This window comes from Pseudorca crassidens, chromosome 16 (assembly GCF_039906515.1).
Source record: "Pseudorca crassidens isolate mPseCra1 chromosome 16, mPseCra1.hap1, whole genome shotgun sequence".
NCBI classification, from domain to species: domain Eukaryota; kingdom Metazoa; phylum Chordata; class Mammalia; order Artiodactyla; family Delphinidae; genus Pseudorca; species Pseudorca crassidens.
In genome coordinates, this window is record NC_090311.1 from 76,711,550 (window position 1) to 76,730,966 (window position 19,417).

The following is a 19,417-nucleotide window of genomic DNA, read 5'->3' on the forward strand; positions in this document are numbered from 1 at the left end:
GAGATTTTTAAAGATTAATACTTAGTCATTAACTTTAGGAACCCAGAATCCAAGACAATTAGAACCTAGCTTTGCTCTCTTAGCTTTCACTCCAGCAGTGATCTTTATGTGACACTAGAGTGAGAGTTGTAACAGAGACTGTTTGGGTGGAGTCAACTTCTAGTCTTACTTCCCAAGGAGAAATTCTACAATCGCTAAGTTTTGAAAACACACCCACATCAACCAGGAAAAGAAATACTAGGGATTATATTTCAAAAGAAAAAAACCTCATTCACTCATTAGACAAATGGCTCAGTATAAGTTTAAGTTGGAGAGCACATTAAAATGTTTCAGGTTTTAGACTGGAGACAAGTGACTGGAAGAGAGGACTGCATTGAAGATCCTGAAAAGATGTTGACATGAAACTCTGTCCTTTATCAAGCTACACTTGAGGCCCTACAGCTGAGGATAAAAGATGTAACCAAGTGGGACCCTATGAGGCCTTCCTTCCCAGAATAGACGCCCACCCATGTCTTCTGCCTTCCTTTTGACTGTAGAAAACCTTTAGTCAAAGACTACATTTAATGAAAGAAGTGAACAAATGCAGAAAGAAAGGAAAACAGTCAAGCAAGACAAAATAATACTTTAGCCATTAAACCAAGTCAAGGACCTTTAGTTTCTTCTCAAGGTCTATAGATAATATTCTGAGCCATGTCCTTTGAGCTGTATGGCAGATACGGAAACGCCCACCAGGTGGAAGAAGTGAACTGCAGTCTGCCCACAAGCACGGAGACCCCAGACTGGCTGGAATCAGAAGGTCGATGATGCTGACTTCCAATTACCTCACCACCAACCAGTCAGAAAAATGTCCACGAGCTGATCACACACCCCACAAGCCCTGTCCCTCCCCGTCTTTATAAACCTTCCCCTGAAAGCCTTCAGGGAGTTCGGGCCTTTTAAGCACTAGGCTCCCTGGACTCCTTGCTTGGCGCCTACAGTAAACACTGCACTTCTCTTCACCACCACCGGGTGTCAGCAGATTGACTTTACTGCGCGAGGGTGGGCAGACCTAAGTTTAGCTCAGTAACAAAGACAGTAAGTGCCAGGTATCTCAGTATTCCAAAAGCAAGGTGCTAGATTCAGTACCTGCGAAAGGAAACTAAGTAGGTCTTTCTACCTCAAAGATATAAAGGCGCTGAAGCCGAAAAGGGAAAGACTTTGGAAAGAGCTCTGCAGGTGCCGGGCCTCCCAGCCTCCACCCCTGCTGCCGCAGGAGAGGAGATGGCCCGCTTCCCTTTACACCATGGAGAGAAGAGGGGTCAAGAGAGCCGTCAGAAGCACTCGGCTCCTGCATCCCGAGCTTGCACAGCATACAGTCCTGCAGTAGGGACTGTGAAGATGAAAAGTGACAACAGAAGATTTCTTAAGCTGGGTACTGGGGAGGGAGCTATCTTGTCCAGCAGCACTTTGAAATCTTGCCGACAAAACTGTCTGAAAGGGTAATGTGATTCCAAGGTGGACAGGGACCCCAAGATGCACAGGGTCTGTGGAGGCTGGGTGGGAAAAGAGGTATTTCCAGGCATTGGAAGCAGTAAGAGGGCCAAGCCCCCTCATTAGAGAAAGGATACAACATGCCACTCCCGAGGGCAGGCTCCACAGTGCAGCCCTGAATTCCACGTGCCTGAGGGAGACCTCCTCTCCCTAATCCTTCCTCATGAGCACAATTCCAACGCTGAGGAAGCCTGAGACTGGCAGGAGGGGAAGGAGGAAAAGCAGACGACCCTGTGGAGAGACGGTGGAGAAACCCAGATCCTACTTCTTGCCCTCTACCCCAAGGCCTTTCCGGCACAAAATCAGGCCCAAGGGTGAGGGGGATTTTTAAATTGGATAAGAGTTAAGTGATGGTGCTACCATACGATGACTGCAGTGAGACAATCCTGGTGACAAAGTGACTGAAGGAATTTTATTTATCTGTGAGTGGCCAGCGCACAAGATCCATTCAAAGAGGGATAAAGAAGCAGGCCACAGGGCTTCCCTGGTGGCGCAGTGGTTGAGAGTCCGCCTGCCGATGCAGGGGACACGGGTTCGTGCCCCGGTCCGGGAAGATCCCACATGGCGCGGAGCGGCTGGGCCCGTGAGCCATGGCCGCTGAGCCTGTGCGTCCGGAGCCTGTGCTCCGCAACGGGAGAGGCCACAACAGTGAGAGGCCCGCGTACCACAAAAAAAAAAAGCAGGTCACAGAGCAAGTCTGAAGAGACAGTGGGGAGGAGTCAGTTATTTTAACTTAGAGGTTAATACATTGAGCCCATTCAACGCACCAGGCCAAACTGATTTTACAGTGTACGTTAGTCCTGTCTGGCTGTTAAAATAACTCTGGGTCAAAGCAACGGATCTTCAGGATTCCACTGTGGTCCAGCCTCGGCAATGTGCCTCGTGTGCTGACACTAGGGAGGGTGGAAAGTGCTGGAGGGCATTAGGTGGACACTAGAAGGCCATTTCGAAGGAAATAAACTTGATTTTTCCGGAAGAAATGAACATTTTCTTCATGTGGTGTTTAAGGTTTTAACCAAATGTTAAAATATTATATTAGAAACGACTAAGATCTTCTGAAACCCCAGGTGACCAAGAGTTGTTTTGCAAACCTTATGCGACAGAGGTGCAAACCAGAGGCCCAAGTTCCTACTTTTCCTTGTAAACCTGAAACACACAGAAGGTATTTTCCAGGACTCGCTCAGCCTCAGACCATCAACTTCTGAGAACTGTTCACTACCTGAATGGAACATCTGTCTTGCCTGCCACCTCACAGGCCTATTTCTCCTGATCTATTCAGTGTCTATAACATATAAAACCCTTGCTACTATTATACAGAGAATGGATGGACATCAAGGTCCTACTGTCTATCACAGGGACCTATATTCAATAACCTGTGATAAACCATAATGGAACAGAATCTGAAAAAGAACATGTATATACGTATAACTGAATCACTGTGTTGTACAGCAGAAATTAACACGACATTGTACGTCAATTATACTTCCATAAAATAAATTAAAAAACAAACAGACACCCTGGCTAACTGCCAGAAGGCAGTTACTTTCAGGTTGACCTTCTCGTGGAACGACAAGTACAGCGTCCTCTCTTCTCACGACTCATCCTGTGGTCTTAACTCCAGGCATTTGGACAATATAATGTCCTTCTTCTCAGGCAGTTCTCCTTCCCCCCTTATGAAAACTGGAGTTGAAGCCTTACAGAAGATTACGTTTATTTTGATGGTTTTGGATTTCCCCTCCTTGTATAATTTTCTACAGTTAGCAAAAATTGGAGTCCAAAAGCAACATGCAGTGCTGGCTACTAAAAGCCGGCCCAAAGTAAGTATGAAGCGAACGATGAGCTTTTATTCACAGTATCAACAATAATCAATAAACACAATGCTAAGGCAAATATCTTCAAAATACGTTTCACTAAAGGCAATGGGGTGCCCTGGGTTGGCTCCTGGAACAGAACAAGGACATTAAAGAAAAAACTGGTAAAGTCGGAATAAAGTCTGTAATTTAGGTTATAGAATGGGGCTGATGTTAATTTCTTAGTTTTGACAAATGTATCACGGTTACTTAAAATGCCAGAAGCTGGGAAAGCTGGGTGAATCATATATGGAAACTCTCTGTACTGTCTTTGCAATTTTTCTGTATATCTAAAATTATTCCAAAATAAATTTTTATTAAAATATATTTTTAGGGAATTCCCTGGTGGTCCAGTGGTTAGGACTCGGCACCTTCACTGCTGAGGGCCGGGGTTCGACCAAGATCCCACAAGCCGTGCAGTGTGGCCAAAAAAAAAAAAAAAAATATATATATATATATATATATATATATATAAAATTTGAGAGTTGATTAAATTATATAAAAATGTCAAATAAACAAGGAGTATTGAGAAGTTAAAACATGAACAGGCCATAATAAGCCTTCCTTCTTTACCTATTATTCCTTGAATGTTCATTTAGAATGTTCTGTGTTATATAAACAAGTTAGAATAAATGATTTTGCACATAGTGAAAGGTCAATGGATGCTTCTAGTTTTACATAAATTTAGGACTCTCACTTACTTTAGGAACCAAGAAATGTCTACTCTTGGCTGAAAGGAATTTACCTTTTATTTGTTATATAGAAGCCATTTTCCTGTTTCTATAAAATTCACTGGCTTGCTAATGTCATCAATCAATCTTATTACTTAATCAGGACAGTTCACACCAAACTTTGTATTGCTCTCTTTCTAGACACCGATGAGTATATTAAGGTAATAATGGAAGCCAAGGAAGATAAGGAAAAAGGAACATGAGTGGACTGGACTGTATTTAAAACTTTGCTTGTATCTGAATTAAAGTTATTAGCATTATCAAGTGTGGCTTTTCCATTTTTAAATACTGAAATAAGGATCCTCTGCCCTGCCCATGGAGACAAGAGAAAAAGTGAGATCCTTCCAAGCTACGAAAACAGAGGAGAGAGTGAGCCTGGAGGAGGTGAGGAATGGCCATTCTGCCATCTTTCCTCTGCGCCACTCAGCCTTGGCGGCTTCACTTGGCCATGAATAGTTCACTCACACAGTCATTCTACAAACACCTGTAAGAATGCGAGGCTCTGGGGATACAATCTGTTATTTTTACTTAACTCTTTCCCCCACAGATTATGTTTAGTCTAACAAAGCAAACTGTACGTTTCTTCGTCCTGTTTTATCCTTGCACACGGCACTTCAATCACAGTGACTGAGTCAGAGTAATATTGGCCATGGACACAGAAGACAGAAAGGGAAGATGACTGACTAGTCTTCTAGAAAATGGCAATGTTTTGCTTTCTGAAAAAGGCAGAAATTTTATTTATTTATCTATTTTTTACATCTTTACTGGAGTATAATTGCTTTACAATGATGTGTTATTTTCTGCTTTATAACAAAGTGAATCAGTTATACATATACATATATCCCCATATCTCCTCCCTCTTGCGTCTCCCTCCCACCCTCCCTATCCCACCCCTCTAGGTGGTCACAAAGCACCGAGCTGATCTCCCTGTGCTATGTGGCTGATTCCCACTAGCTATCTATTTTACGTTTGGTAGTGTATATATGTCCATGCCATTCGCTCACTTTGTCACAGCTTACCCTTCCCCCTCCTCATATCCTCAAGTCCATTCTCTAGTAGGTCTGCGTCTTTATTCCCCTCTTGCCCCTAGGTTCTTCTGACCATTTTTTTTAGATTCCATATATATGTGTTAGCATATGGTATTTGTCTTTCCCTTTCTGACTTACTTCACTCTGTATGACAGACTCTAGGCCCATCCACCTCATTACAAATAGCTCAATTTCGTTTCTTTTTATGGCTGAGTAATATTCCATTGTATGTATGTGCCACATCTTCTTTATCCATTCATCCGATGATGGACACTTAGGTTGTTTCCATCTCCTGGCTATTGTAAATAGAGCTGCAATGAACATTTTGGTACATGACTCTTTTTGAATTATGGTTTTCTCAGGGTATATGCCCAGTAGTGGGATTGCTGGGTCATATGGTAGTTCTATTTGTAGTTTTTTAGGGAACCTCCATACTGTTCTCCATAGTGGCTGAACCAATTCACATTCCCACCAGCAGTGCAAGAGGGTTCCCTTTTCTCCACACGCTCTCCAGCATTTGTTGTTTCTAGATTTTTTGATGATGGCCATTCTGACTGGTGGGAGATGATAGCTCATTGTAGTTTTGATTTGCATTTCTCTAATGATTAATGATGTTGAGCATTCTTTCATGTGTTTGTTGCCAGTCTGTATATCTTCTTTGGAGAAATGTCTATTTAGGTCTTCTGCCCATTTTTGGATGGGGTTGTTTGTTTTTTCCAATTAGCTGCATGAGATGCTTGTAAATTTCGGAGATTAAACCTTCGTCAGTTGCTTCATTTGCAAATATTTTCTCCCATTCTGAGGGTTGTCTTTTGGTCTTGTTTATGGTTTCCTTTGCTGTGCAAAAGATCTGAAGTTTCATTAAGTCCCATTTGTTAATTTTTATTTCCATTTCTCTAGGAGGTGGGTCAAAAAGGATCTTGCTGTGATTTATGTCATAGAGTGTTCTGCCTGTGTTTTCCTCTAAGAGTTTGATAGTTTCTGGCCTTACATTTAGGTCTTTAATCCATTTTGAGCTTATTTTTGTGTATGGTGTTAGGGAGTGTTCTAATAAAGACTATTAGAAGAGACAAAGAAGGACACTACATAATGATCAAGGGATCAATCCAAGAAGAAGTATAACAATTGTAAATATTTATGCACCCAACATAGGAGCACCTCAACACATAAGGCAAATGCTAACAGCCATAAAAGGGGAAATTGACAGTAACACAACCATAGTAGGGGACTTTAACACCCCACTTTCATCCATGGACAGATCATCCAAAATGAAAATAAATAAGGAAACACAAGCTTTAAATGATACATTAAACAAGATGGACTTAATTGATATTTATAGGACATTCCATCCAAAAACAACAGAATACACATTTTTCTCAAGTGCTCATGGAACATGCTCCAGGATAGATCATATCTTGGGTCACAAATCAAGCCTTGGTAAATTTAAGAAAACTGAAATTGTATCAAGTATCTTTTCCGACCACAACGCTATGAGACTAGATATCAATTACAAGAAAAGATCTGTATAAAATACAAACACATGTAGGCTAAACAACACACTACTTAAAAACGAAGTGATCACTGCAGAAATCAAAGAGGAAATCAAAAAAATACCTAGAAACAAATGACAATGGAGACACGATGACCCAAAACCTATGGGATGCAAGCAAAAGCAGTTCTAAGAGGGAAGTTTATAGCAATATAATCCTACCTTAAGAAACAGGAAACATCTCGAATAAACAACCTAGCCTTACACCTAAAGCAATTAGAGAAAGAAGAACAAAAAAAGCCCAAAGTTAGCAGAAGGAAAGAAATCATAAAGATCAGATCAGAAATAAATGAAAAATAAATGAAGGAAACGATAGCAAAGATCAATAAAACTAAAAGCTGGTTCTTTGAGAAGATAAACAACATTGATAAACCATTAGCCAGACTCATCAAGAAAAAAAGGGAGAAGACTCAAATCAAGAGAATTAGAAATGAAAAAGGAGAAGTAACAACTGACACTGGAGAAATACAAAAGATCATGAGAGATTACTACAAGCAACTCTATGCCAATAAAATGGACAACCTGGAAGAAATGGACAAATTCTTAGAAAAGCACAACCTTCCGAGACTGAACCAGGAAGAAACAGAAAATATAAACAGACCAATCACAAGCACTGAAATTGAAACTATTATTAAAAATCTTCCAACAAACAAAAGTCCAGGACCAGAGGGCTTCACAGGCGAATTCTATCAGACATTTAGAGAAGAGCTAACACCTATCCTTCTCAAACTTTTCCAAAATATAGCAGAGGGAGGAACACTCCCAAACTCCTTCTACAAGGCCACCGTCACCCTGATACCAAAACCAGACAAGGATGTCACAAAGAAAGAAAACTACAGGCTGATATCACTGAAGAATATAGATGCAAAAATCCTCAACAAAATACTAGCAAACAGAATCCAACAGCACATTAAAAGGATCACACACCATGATCAAGTGGGGTTTATTCTAGGAATGCAAGGATTCTTCAATATACGCAAATCAATCAATGTGATACACCATATTAACAAACTGGAGGAGAAAAACCATATGATCATCTCAATAGATGCAGAGAAATCTTTTGACAAAATTCAACACCCATTTATGATAAAAACTCTCCAGAAAGTAGGCATAGAGGGAACTTGCCTCAACATAATAAAGGCCATATATGACAAACCCACAACCAACATCGTCCTCAATGGTGAAAAACTGAAAGCATTTCCTCTAAGATCAGGAACAAGACAAGGTTGCCCACTCTCACCACTCTTATTCAACATAGTTTTGGAAGTTTTAGCCACAGCAATCAGAGAAGAAAAGGAAATAAAAGGAATCCAAATTGGAAAAGAAGAAGTAAAGCTGTCACTGTTTGCAGATGACATGATACTATACACAGAGAATCCTAAAGATGCTACCAGAAAACTACTAGAGCTAGTGAATGAATTTGGTAAAGTAGCAGGATACAAAATTAATGCAGAGAAATCTCTGGCATTCCTATACACTAATGGTGAAAAATCTGAAAGTGAAATCAAGAAAACACTCCCATTTACCACTGCAACAAAAAGAATAACATATCTAGGAATAAACCTACCTAAGGAGACAAAAGACCTGTATGCAGAAAATTATAAGACACTGATGAAAGAAATTAAAGATGTTAGAAATAGATGGAGAGATATAACATGTTCTTGGATTGGAAGAATCAACATTGTGAAAATGACTCTACTACCCAAAGCAATCTACAGATTCAATGCAACCCCTATCAAACTACCACTGGCATTTTTCACAGAACTAGAACAAAAAATTTCACAATTTGTATGGAAACTCAAAAGACCCTGAATAGCCAAAGCAATCTTGAGAATGAAAAACGGAGCTGGAGGAATCAGGCTCCCTGACTTCAGACTATACTACAAAGCTACAGTAATCAAGACAGTATGGTACTGGCACAAAAACAGAAATATAGATCAATGGAACAGGATAGAAAGCCCAGAGATAAACCCACGCACATATGGTCACCTTATTTTTGATAAAGGAGGCAGGAATGTACAGTGGAGAAAGGACAGCCTCTTTAATAAGTGGTGCTGGGAAAACTGGACAGGTACATGTAAAATATGAGATTAGATCACTCCCTAACACCATACACAAAAATAAGCTCAAAATGGATTAAAGACCTAAATGTAAGGCCAGACACTATAAAACTCTTAGAGGAAAACATAGGCAGAACACTCTATGACATAAATCAAAACAAGATCCTTTTTGACCTACCTCCCAGAGAAATGGAAATAAAAACAAAAATAAACAAATGGGACCTAATGAAACTTCAAAGCTTTTGCACAGCAAAGGAAACCATAAACAAGACCAAAAGACAACCCTCAGAATGGGAGAAAATATTTGCAAATGAAGCAACTGACAAAGGATTAATCTCCAAAATTTACAAGCAGCTCATGCAGCTCAATAACAAAAAAACAAACAACCCCATCCAAAAATGGGCAGAAGACCTAAATAGACATTTCTCCAAAGAAGATATACAGATTGCCAACAAACACATGAAAGATGCTCAACATCACTAATCATTAGAGAAATGCAAATCAAAACTACAGTGAGATATCATCTCCCACCAGTCAGAATGGCCATCATCAAAAAATCTAGAAACAATAAATGCTGGAGAGGGTGTGGAGAAAAGGGAACCCTCTTGCACTGCTGGTGGGAATGTGAATTGGTTCAGCCACTATGGAGAACAGTATGGAGGTTCCTTAAAAAACTTACCATATGACCCAGCAATCCCACTACTGGGCATATACCCTGAGAAAACCATAATTCAAAAAGAGTCATTACCAAAATGTTCATTGCAGCTCTATTTACAATAGCCAGGAGATGGAAACAACCTAAGTGTCCATCATCGGATGAATGGATAAAGAAGATGTGGCACATACATACAATGGAATATTACTCGCCATAAAAAGAAACGAAATTGAGCTATTTGTAATGAGGTGGATGGACCTAGAGTCTGTCATAGTGAAGTAAGTCAGATAGAGAAAGACAAATACCGTATGCTAACGCATATACATGGAATTTAAGGGAAAAAAAATGTCATGAAGAGCCTAGGGGTAAGACAGGAATAAAGACACAGACCTACTAGAGAATGGACTTGAGGATACGGGGAGAGGGAAGGGTAAGCTGTGACAAAGTGAGAGAGTGGCATGGACATATACACACTACCAAACGTAAAATAGATAGCTAGTGGGAATCAGCCACATAGCACAGGGAGATCAGCTTGGTGCTTTGTGACCACCTAGAGGGGTGGGATAGGGAGGGTGGGAGGGAGGGGGATGCAAGAGGGAAGATATATGGGAACATATGTATAACTGATTCACTTTGTTATAAACCAGAAACTAGCACATCATTGTAAAGCAATTATATTCCAATAAAGATGTATAAAAAAAAAAAAAGAAAAAAAAAAGACTAGAAGTCTACCCCAAGAAGAATAGAAAGCAAATCAAGGTGAAAAAAAAAAAGGTATATTATTCATGGAATTTGGAATTTTACCTATATTATATACATTATCATGTTTTATAATTTTATATATACACATACACAGATATGTGTGTAAATATCCTCTGGACAAAGAATGTTGCCTGCCCTTTCAGTAAACAAAGGACGTTGCCGCCACCAAGACATCAGCTATTGCAGCTGCCCCCTGACTGTGCACCCTGAGGGCATTCAGGATGGAGAAATGCAGGATACTGGCCCTAGGTATTTAAGATTCCCATCAAAGGAATGTTTTCAATGAGCCAAGATTCTTGCGTCTTCCCATACACAGAAAAGCACTAAATTCATTAACTTAAGATGTTTGATTTTCTTTAATTAACAGTAATCTTTTGACGTTCGGATTCCCTGTTTTTTTTTTTGTTGTTGTTGTTTGTTTGTTTTCACCAAAAAACCCTATATATCCTATATAGCCTCCCTTACCTTTTCAGAGCAGTCCCTCAAAGCTATCTGAGAGGCTGCATCCCAGGCTTAAGTCCTCAGTAAGTCCTCTAGATAAAACATAATTCTCAACTCCTAGGTTGCCCATTTTTTTCAGTCAACAATACACACATACATGTATTAAAATGAAGTTTTTAAATGCTCTTTTCTTTTTCATAAAGTTTCTATGAAACTTCTTCCTTATTTTCACTGGAATACTATAAAGAGTGGTTTACAACTCTGCCCTCTCTCCTTCACTTCTTCTCTCCCCTCCTTCCTTAATATTTATTGAGTGCTTAATATATATATACCAGACCCTGGGAGTATGACACAGTCAACATCATGGTTCATGTCTTGAAGGAGTTCATGACATCCCAACCTACCAAGTGGTAAAGCAGGTTCATTCCATATAAATTCACATCTCAAGTGAGTATTTTAAATGGCCAATTGGCTAAGAATCTATGGAAGGGGTCAGTAAGAATGTGGATGAGAGCAGGAAAATACTTTAGGCATATTGCATTTTTCCAAGGAATTCAATGCTAACCAGTTGACTCTCTTTTCTCTCTTTCTTTCCTTCTTCAAATAACAGAAACGTTTAAAGGTTTACCTGAATATACTCTGTAAGCGTGTTAAAGACTTGTTTTGCTACTTGAATCGCTTTGGAGAAATTCCTTTGTCCTTGTTCATCAATGACATCTTTCCCAGAGTAATACCAATAGAAGTCACTGATTGATTCCTGGAAAAGAGACATGAGAGGATTAAGGCACCATCTGAAGCTACCAAAGACCTGTCCAGTTCTGGACTCAGTAATAGGAAATCATTTTAAATAACACATTGGAAGCAAACAAAAATATCTGCAAGGTAAGTACTATTGTCAATGATTTTCCTAAACATAAAATATGGGGACATCCTCCCTAGATATAAATAACAACTGGAGAGAAGATTAGAAGTAGAAAACTTAGCTTTTAAAATGACTTTCTGTCTCTGATGACCTTGAACTTCACAAACATAAGGATTCATAACATTAATGCATATTTATCCATAGAGCAGTTAGGTGTTTACTATGTGAGCACAGAAATTAGACAAATCATAGAACAATATTTCTGGGTTCCAGACATTTGGTCTCCTTTTTCTCCAACAAAGCCAATAACATTTCTTTGATGAGAATTCCAGGATGTTCCTGGCCTGTGTAACTGCCCCTGAAGAAACTAGTTGGACTCCTTATAAATACTGACAACAACTGTAAACAAACATCTAAATAAGATCAATCTTTCCAAACAGGATATACTCAACAATAACTTATATTGTGAAGGAACTTTAGTTGCCTAAATGAGTAATACAATTTGGGCTACCATTTAGGTTCTGAGACATGATTTTGAAAATCACAAATATATTTTCAGCAATGCTTCTTGATATATTTGCTTCAAAAATGGACTTTTTTCTCATTAAGCTTTACGTAAGAGTGTTGTGCTTTTACATATGCAAAGATTAAGGGAGAAAGAGAGTTTGAATTTGCAGTTTTTAAAAGTACTATACCTGATTTCCTTATAAATAAAGGGAGGGAAATAAAAGTTATATAAAATCTTATTACTTAAGAGGCCTACACCTTCAGATTCGGTTCTAGTAATGTGTAAACCATTACCACACTATCAAAGATACTTTTAAGTGATGACGTGTTAAGCTGAATTTTTAAATTAATGCAAATATTTCAAGAGCTGAAAAGAACTAACCTTATGTTATTAAATTTAAGTGTATGGTAAGTAGTTTGAAAGCCTTTCTTTCCCATTTTTAGTAACGTTTCAAATATCCTTCTCCTATTTATCTATCAACCGTAGAGGAAGGAACAGAGCATGTTCATGCTTTACAAATTGAAAAGGAATTTCAAATGCCATCAAGCTAAAAACTGTAGGAAAAAAATATTCCCACTTATAGAAAGAAAATAAGCCAAGTGAGAGCCAGGATCAGAGGCCAAGACAATAGTGGCAGTTTCAACCTAAGACTTGGGGGAAAGCCTGTGATCAAAGCCAAAATATCTCTACAAATTCTGACCTCATAAATCAAAACACATTTCAACATGGCAGTTTCACAACTCCACCATATCTTGCCAACCAACCAACCCCTTAATTTGTTACTAACGTAAAGCAACGTACCTGAACTCTCAGTAGGTAGTCTACGGTAGAGATGATTATGTTGACAGTCGTATTATTGCCAGTCTGAGTTCTCAGATAATTTTGAAAATCTACATAAGATCAAAAGATGTTATTAAAGCGCATTCAAAAATGTAAAATGAGTCCTTTGAATAACTCCAAAAGCAAATGACGTCTCCAGGAAAATCACCATGGCTACGTACACTGTTAATCTGCTAGTTTTAATATTGAATAATTTATACTTTCCATACAAAGTGAGTACCTCAAAAACAAATCTAGGTGCTTCACAGAATATCAATATTCAAATTTCATCTAAGAGGTTGCTAACACCTGTTTCTTGATTCCTAGCTCTAGGGTTCTGGGCATGTGAATGACTGAAAACAACTTCCATCCTGTAGGACAGAGTAATTAAATGATTTATTCCATAATCCCTTATTCCTTAGTACTGTGTTAAGTGCTGGGGAAGCAAAAATCAAGATCAAGTTCCTGCCTTCACGGATACACAAGCTTGGTGGAGAACCAGATATATAAACAATGAATGTAAATACATCATGCAAAGTTACACAATGAAGTAGATTCCCCCAGTAAGATACGTGGTAAAAAAAGAAACAGAGCTACGTACGTCTCTATAGCTATCTATCTGATCTACAACTTTCTTCACCTATCAGCTGTCTTCTCTAGCATGAGAACAACTAATAAGAATTAAGTGAGGGACTTCCCTGGTGGCGCAGTGGCTAGGAATCCGCCTGCCAATGCAGGGGACACGGGTTCGAGCCCCAGTCTGGGAAGATCCCACATGCTGCAGAGCAACTTAGCCTGTGCGCCAGAACTACTGAGCTCGCGTGCCACAACTACTGAGCCTGTGCACTAGAGCCCACGAGCCACAACTACTGAAGCCCACGCACCCCAGAGCCTGTGTCCTGCAACAAGAGAAGCCACCACAATGAGACGCCTGTGCACCGCGACAAAGAGTAGCCCCCGCTTGCCGCAACCAGAGAAAGCCCGTGCGCGGCAACGAAGACCCAGTGCAGCCAAAAGTAAATAAATAAATAAATAAATTAATTAAAGAAAAAAAATTAAATGAAAGGGCTAGCAAAGGACTTTGAAAGAGGCAATGCGATACAGAAAATTTTCCAGCGCCTACGCAGCAGGTAATGTTCAAGAACTGTTTCTTGACCCAAGGGAAGAAGCATAATTGGAACTAACAGACTCGTATTATTGCTTCAAAATGCTTATTTCTGGGTACCACTGATGGTCTGGGGTCTCACAAACCTGAGTTGTGTCCCTCACAAAGCAGTTGCAAGAAGCGGAAGAGGTCACAGGTGAATTCGTCATCCTGCAGAACCTTTTCTCCTGCAGGAAGTCCAGAGGAACCCAATGTTATCAACTACCTTAGCCTCGCCCTCCCTTTCTATCCCCACCTCCATCAAACTTGCATGTTGATGTAGCATCGTTCTGAACCCAAAACAGTCACAAATCATAGCCACTTTTCTATCTGAAGCTCATAAGATCATGCGCTTGACAGATAGATGCACTTTTTCTTGCTAAGAAAAGAACACTTGGATCTTAAAAACTCAGATATCTCTCTGTTAAAAGTAGCAGCATGGGTTTGGCAACATTTTAGAAACAACCTGAAGAGATTAGAGACTTAAACTTTTTTTTTCTTTCTTTCTATCTTTCTTTTTTTCCTTTTTGGTAAGATTTGTGTAGGAATGATCTCTGCGTCTCTTACAAATGTGGAAATTAAGTCTGCTTTGTTCCCAGAGTCTGACCAAATAATTCAATGCAGAAGTATTCAGTACATACATGAAACAGGACCAAGAGTTTCTTTTATTCAAATATTAATTAAAGGACTTTTGTGAAAACTCTGGATGACTGGAAAATGTTTTTTAACTCATTTCACTTAACTCTCTCATGAGCTTGTCTAAATAGAGAGCTCATTGGTTGGAGCATTCCTTCCAGAGGAGGAAGAACTGACAAGCGGACCTAATTCTAAATACCAAACCAAAGGATAAACTTCGCTGGCTCCTGCTAGGAGAGCTAAATCTAACAAAGAAATGTGAAACGGAGGGCATCTCAGTGCCATAGGAGGAGCTCTGCATCATTTCAACACTAACTATATATGTGGGGCAAGGACGAAGCCTCAGAAAAGGGTTCCGATCTTTCATCTACATTTCCATTTAAATGTATCTTGATCACAAGTTACTTTGAAAGCAAAAACACAAAGAAGGAAACAAACAAAAAACAGGCACCACACGAATGAAAGCTGATTTTAAAAGCATAGAGTGTCCGTGAAAAAAACACTGTCAACATTATGAGTGTATGCTCTGGAATCTCAATTTGTTTAGAAAGCAAAATGACCAAAAAAAAAAAAAAAAATGTTGTTTGGCAAGTGAATGAATATACTCATGTATTTAAAAAAATAATAATAACTTTTCAGACTGGAAATACTTTGGGCTAAGAAAGAAAACTATGCAATGATGTGTTTGCTGGAACTAAAATTATGAATGATCATAATGACAGAGAGTTGATGGACTTACCAGTCTGCAGTCTGTGACTTTCAAAGTGAGAGGCTTCATATAATGGGAGGGTTAGGAAGCAAAACCATTTTGAAAACTAATATAAACATTAAAAAAAGTACATAAAATCACTGTACTGGTTTCCCTGTTGGCCTGCAAGATATTATATTTGGTGACCAAATTAAGATCACCACGTCTACAAATGCGATGTGGCAAGTTTAATGTGTTAAATGCACATTGGTTTGAATCTCAATACATGGCTGATAAGCCCATTCCTCCATGTTCACGTTCATGACAGGATAGGAAAAAAGGAAACAGCCTCGGCTAATAAGCTAAACTCTTCATTGATTACACTTAGTATCATTTCATGAAGATACTTTAAAATGCTATTTCAATCAAACTGTTATGAGTTAGTTACACAGACTTATTGACTCCTTGTGAACCCATCTAAAATGTTTTGTTTTGGTTTTGCCGTTTTTCAGAAAATTGAATCAATAAAACCACGGACATACTCCCAATGTTCACATATTCAATATGGAGTAAGTAACCCTTGGTAGAAAGTATTCAGAAAAGTTAACACAAATAAATTAACATGTAGTCTACCAGTGTGCCTGAAAATGCTCTGTACGATGCACATTGATTTATAACATAAGGTTTGTTTTCTGTTGGCATGCACAGTATTTTCCGGACTGTACACCGAAACACATACGAGTAACGTCTTACATAGGACACGCTGCACACAGCAGAACAAGAGGGAAAGTCGGGGAGGGGGGGAGGGGCAGGTCAAGACTTCATTTACCATCAGCTGACACCAGGTTATTGTATCCACTAAGGTGCTATTGCTTAATGAACACATTACTATCTGATTAAAATGCTGCCATCGCCCATGCTGCATGTAGGCAGTGCAGGAACAGAGATGGATGATGGCTTTATGTCTGCAGAAGGTACACGAGCAACAGTCTATTTTGTGATGTATGCAAAAGAAATTCCATTGTAAGATGGAAACTAAGGTTGATAATAAATAACAAAATGGAGTAAAATGTAGTTGAAAGTGCTCTTACATTTTAAAAATATTATTTGCAATAGCTGCATGATGGCCAAACGTAGATAGTATGAAGGGCATTCCTTTGGTTTTATTTTTAATTATAAGGGGATTATAGTTTCTAACACTGTAATAAAGGGAGAGTTATTTCAATACTGTTGTGATGATGAGTTTGTTCTTTGTGCCTCAGTTTTCTCACCTATAAAATGAATGTAAAGCGTACACCGTCTACCTCACTGGCTCTGCACAATCTATATGACCATTTTTTATCAATTGTGGAGAGGTTAATATTATTAGTAGCAGTGGTAATGACACTAAAGATGGGAACAACATGCCTACACGATAAATATAGTTATGTGAACATAGGTATTAAATGTGTTTATATTTTCAAAAAGCCACCTTAATTTTAATGGACCAAATATTTTCAAAAATGTAAGTTTTCACCTGGAAATAATATTAGGTAGACCTTATTTGTTCAAGCTACCAGTAAAAAGTAATTCCTCATTTAGAGATCTAATAAAGTCAACACACTTTTAAAGGCTTTTCTACTCACAATCGGTTTATCCAACTAATAGAAAAGTACACAAGTGTTTAAGTTCAATAAAAACAGTTGTTCTTACTTAGAATTTTTACTTAGAATATCCATGGATATAGCTCAAAGTCTGCAGACTTATCTCCAGGCAAAGCTTGATTTAACTGTTAATAATTAATTATCAATAACTGTTCTAAAATTAATGAAATAAATAAAAAGACTAATATATATATAAACAATTGACTCCAGAAGACTAAGATCGCCATCGTTGTAGGGTCAGCATCTCTAATGATGCAGAGATAAAAGGGTGAGTAGCATGAAACATGACACTGGCTGCATCAAATAATTCCCTGTAATCTATTGTTAAACAGCTCTCAAGGGCCCCCCATTGCCATGGAGGAAATAATTCTGATTACTTACTAATCTTTAGAGGACTTAAATATTTATTTTGTATACGAAAACACTGAAGGATAAAGGTTAAAAATATTTTTAAATAGTGAAAAGTCAGGTATTTGATTCCATGTGGGTAGTTGTAATACCATTGTTTAAATGTTCTAAATATGGCTGCTTGAATAACATTACAGCTCAACTAACGAAGAATAAAAAATCTGAAATGGATTTACGATTCACATTTAGTTAGTGACTACGGTGTGCTAGGCATTGTGCTAGATATATTTTCTCACATTTCATTTCAGGTTTACAAAAATCCTACAAATGAGGTGATACGATCCCATTTTGTGGTTTGGTAAACAACCGAGAAATTAAGTAACTTGACTACTGTCCTACAGCTGTTAACAAGTAAAGGACTTGAATTCAGTAAACTTCAGCAAACATTCACAGTCTCCTATATGCTAGGCACCTTGTGAGGTGCTAGGGACAAAAAAGACCACTGGACACAATCCCTAACCTTAAGAAGGTCACAGTCAGGCAATAAACAGGTAATTTCGATATTGTATGGTCCTTCTGAATCCAGTGTGCAATAGTTTCTACACTTCACAGAGCTCACATCAGCAATCAATCTCTGACTAACAATCATTACACTTATTGTACATTATTTAAATTGTGAACTCCTAACTTGTTTTTATGAATTTTAGAACCCAAGGAAAACCATATTCTAGACACATGGCTTTAGAAAAGTCAATTCACCTTTCTGAGTCTCTGTTTCATCATTTTGATATGGAAATTAACAGTCTCCTGACTTCCTGAATTCACAGGGCTGCTGGGAGAATCAAATTGGTCCAAACAAGTACAGTTGCTTTGAAATATGCAAAACACAGTAGGAATAAATGTGAAGTTTTAATGGCATGCAGTCATTAAAAAACCACCTTCAGATTTCTAAAATATAGAATACTGGGGGGTTGTGAATATGATAAATCATTCATAATTCCATTAAGTGCATGTATTTAAGGTAACAACCTGACACCAGTGTATAAAATGCATTCCTAGATAATACCAATGACCACTGTGTGTGGAAAAAGTTAGGTGTGACCGATGGAAAACAGAATTAAAGTTATAGGTTAGCTGTAGGGGAAGAAATCTTTTGCTTTCAAACATGATTTGCAGATTGTTTCTCTTATAGCCGTCTCTTTTTTTTCTTTCTTTTTTTTACTGAAGTATAGTTGATTTACAATGTTGTATTAATTTCTGTTGTACAGCAAAGAGACTCAGATATATATATATATATATATATATATATATATATATATATATATACATTCTTTTCTATTATGGTTTATCACAGGGTATTGAATATAGTTCCCTGTGCTATACAGTAGAACCTTGTTGTTTATCCATCCTATATCTAATATTCAATAGTGTGCATCTTCTTGTAGCCTTCTCTTAGTGCCTTTCAGTTGTCATTACTCTAACTGAAATCCTTTATGTCCTTCACCCATTCCATCCACCAGCATCCTAACTGATCTCCGTGTCTTCACATGGGACACCCATCTTACACCCTGGTGCTGACAACAACAGCTATAGGCAATCCAATTATAACACTCTTCCTGACAAACAGACTGACTCCTGTAACAGTAATTATGGAAAGCATACTCTGAAGAATTCCCTGCAATCTACCGTTAAGCAGAGTTCCCCAGCTGCCGTGAAGGAAATGGTGGTGACCACTACCTTCGGAGAACTCCATGCCTATTTAATACGCTAGCATTACTGAGAAAGGAGAGATCTGTGCCTTTTAGGGTGATTAGGTTCTACTGGAAGCATTTTGAACAGTGAATGTAGGAATTTAATTCCAGGCGGATCATCACACAAAACATAATGTATCACTTAAGTGTTACATAATGATATCACTAAGTGATACATAATGTATCACTTAAGTGTTATTTCTTTAATGGCTCTCCAGGGTCTCAGAAAGAAAGTACAAATGCCTGGAAAGAGCAAGGAAGGTCCTTCAGCACCTCTCACAAGCGATCTTTCCATCTTCTAGGGGGTTCATTTCTCTTCAACTGCACCAGGTTGTGGTTACTGTCCTCTGATATGTTTTGTACCTTAAACTTTGCATACGCTGATGCTAATTCCTTCCACTGGAATGCCTTT

General features: G+C 38.5%; 1 protein-coding gene across 1 annotated transcript in view; it reads right to left on the reverse strand.

Annotated features, from left to right (window-relative positions):
- RYR2 (ryanodine receptor 2) overlaps positions 1-19,417 on the reverse strand; it is a 721,598-nt gene that overhangs the window by 54,486 nt on the left and 647,695 nt on the right. The window contains exons 84-86 of the mRNA XM_067710999.1: positions 14,047-14,127; positions 12,778-12,866; positions 11,235-11,363 (exon numbers count right to left, since the gene is read on the reverse strand). Of these exons, the coding sequence (XP_067567100.1) occupies positions 11,235-11,363; positions 12,778-12,866; positions 14,047-14,127 (299 nt within the window). The remainder of the gene's footprint in view (positions 1-11,234; positions 11,364-12,777; positions 12,867-14,046; positions 14,128-19,417) is intronic.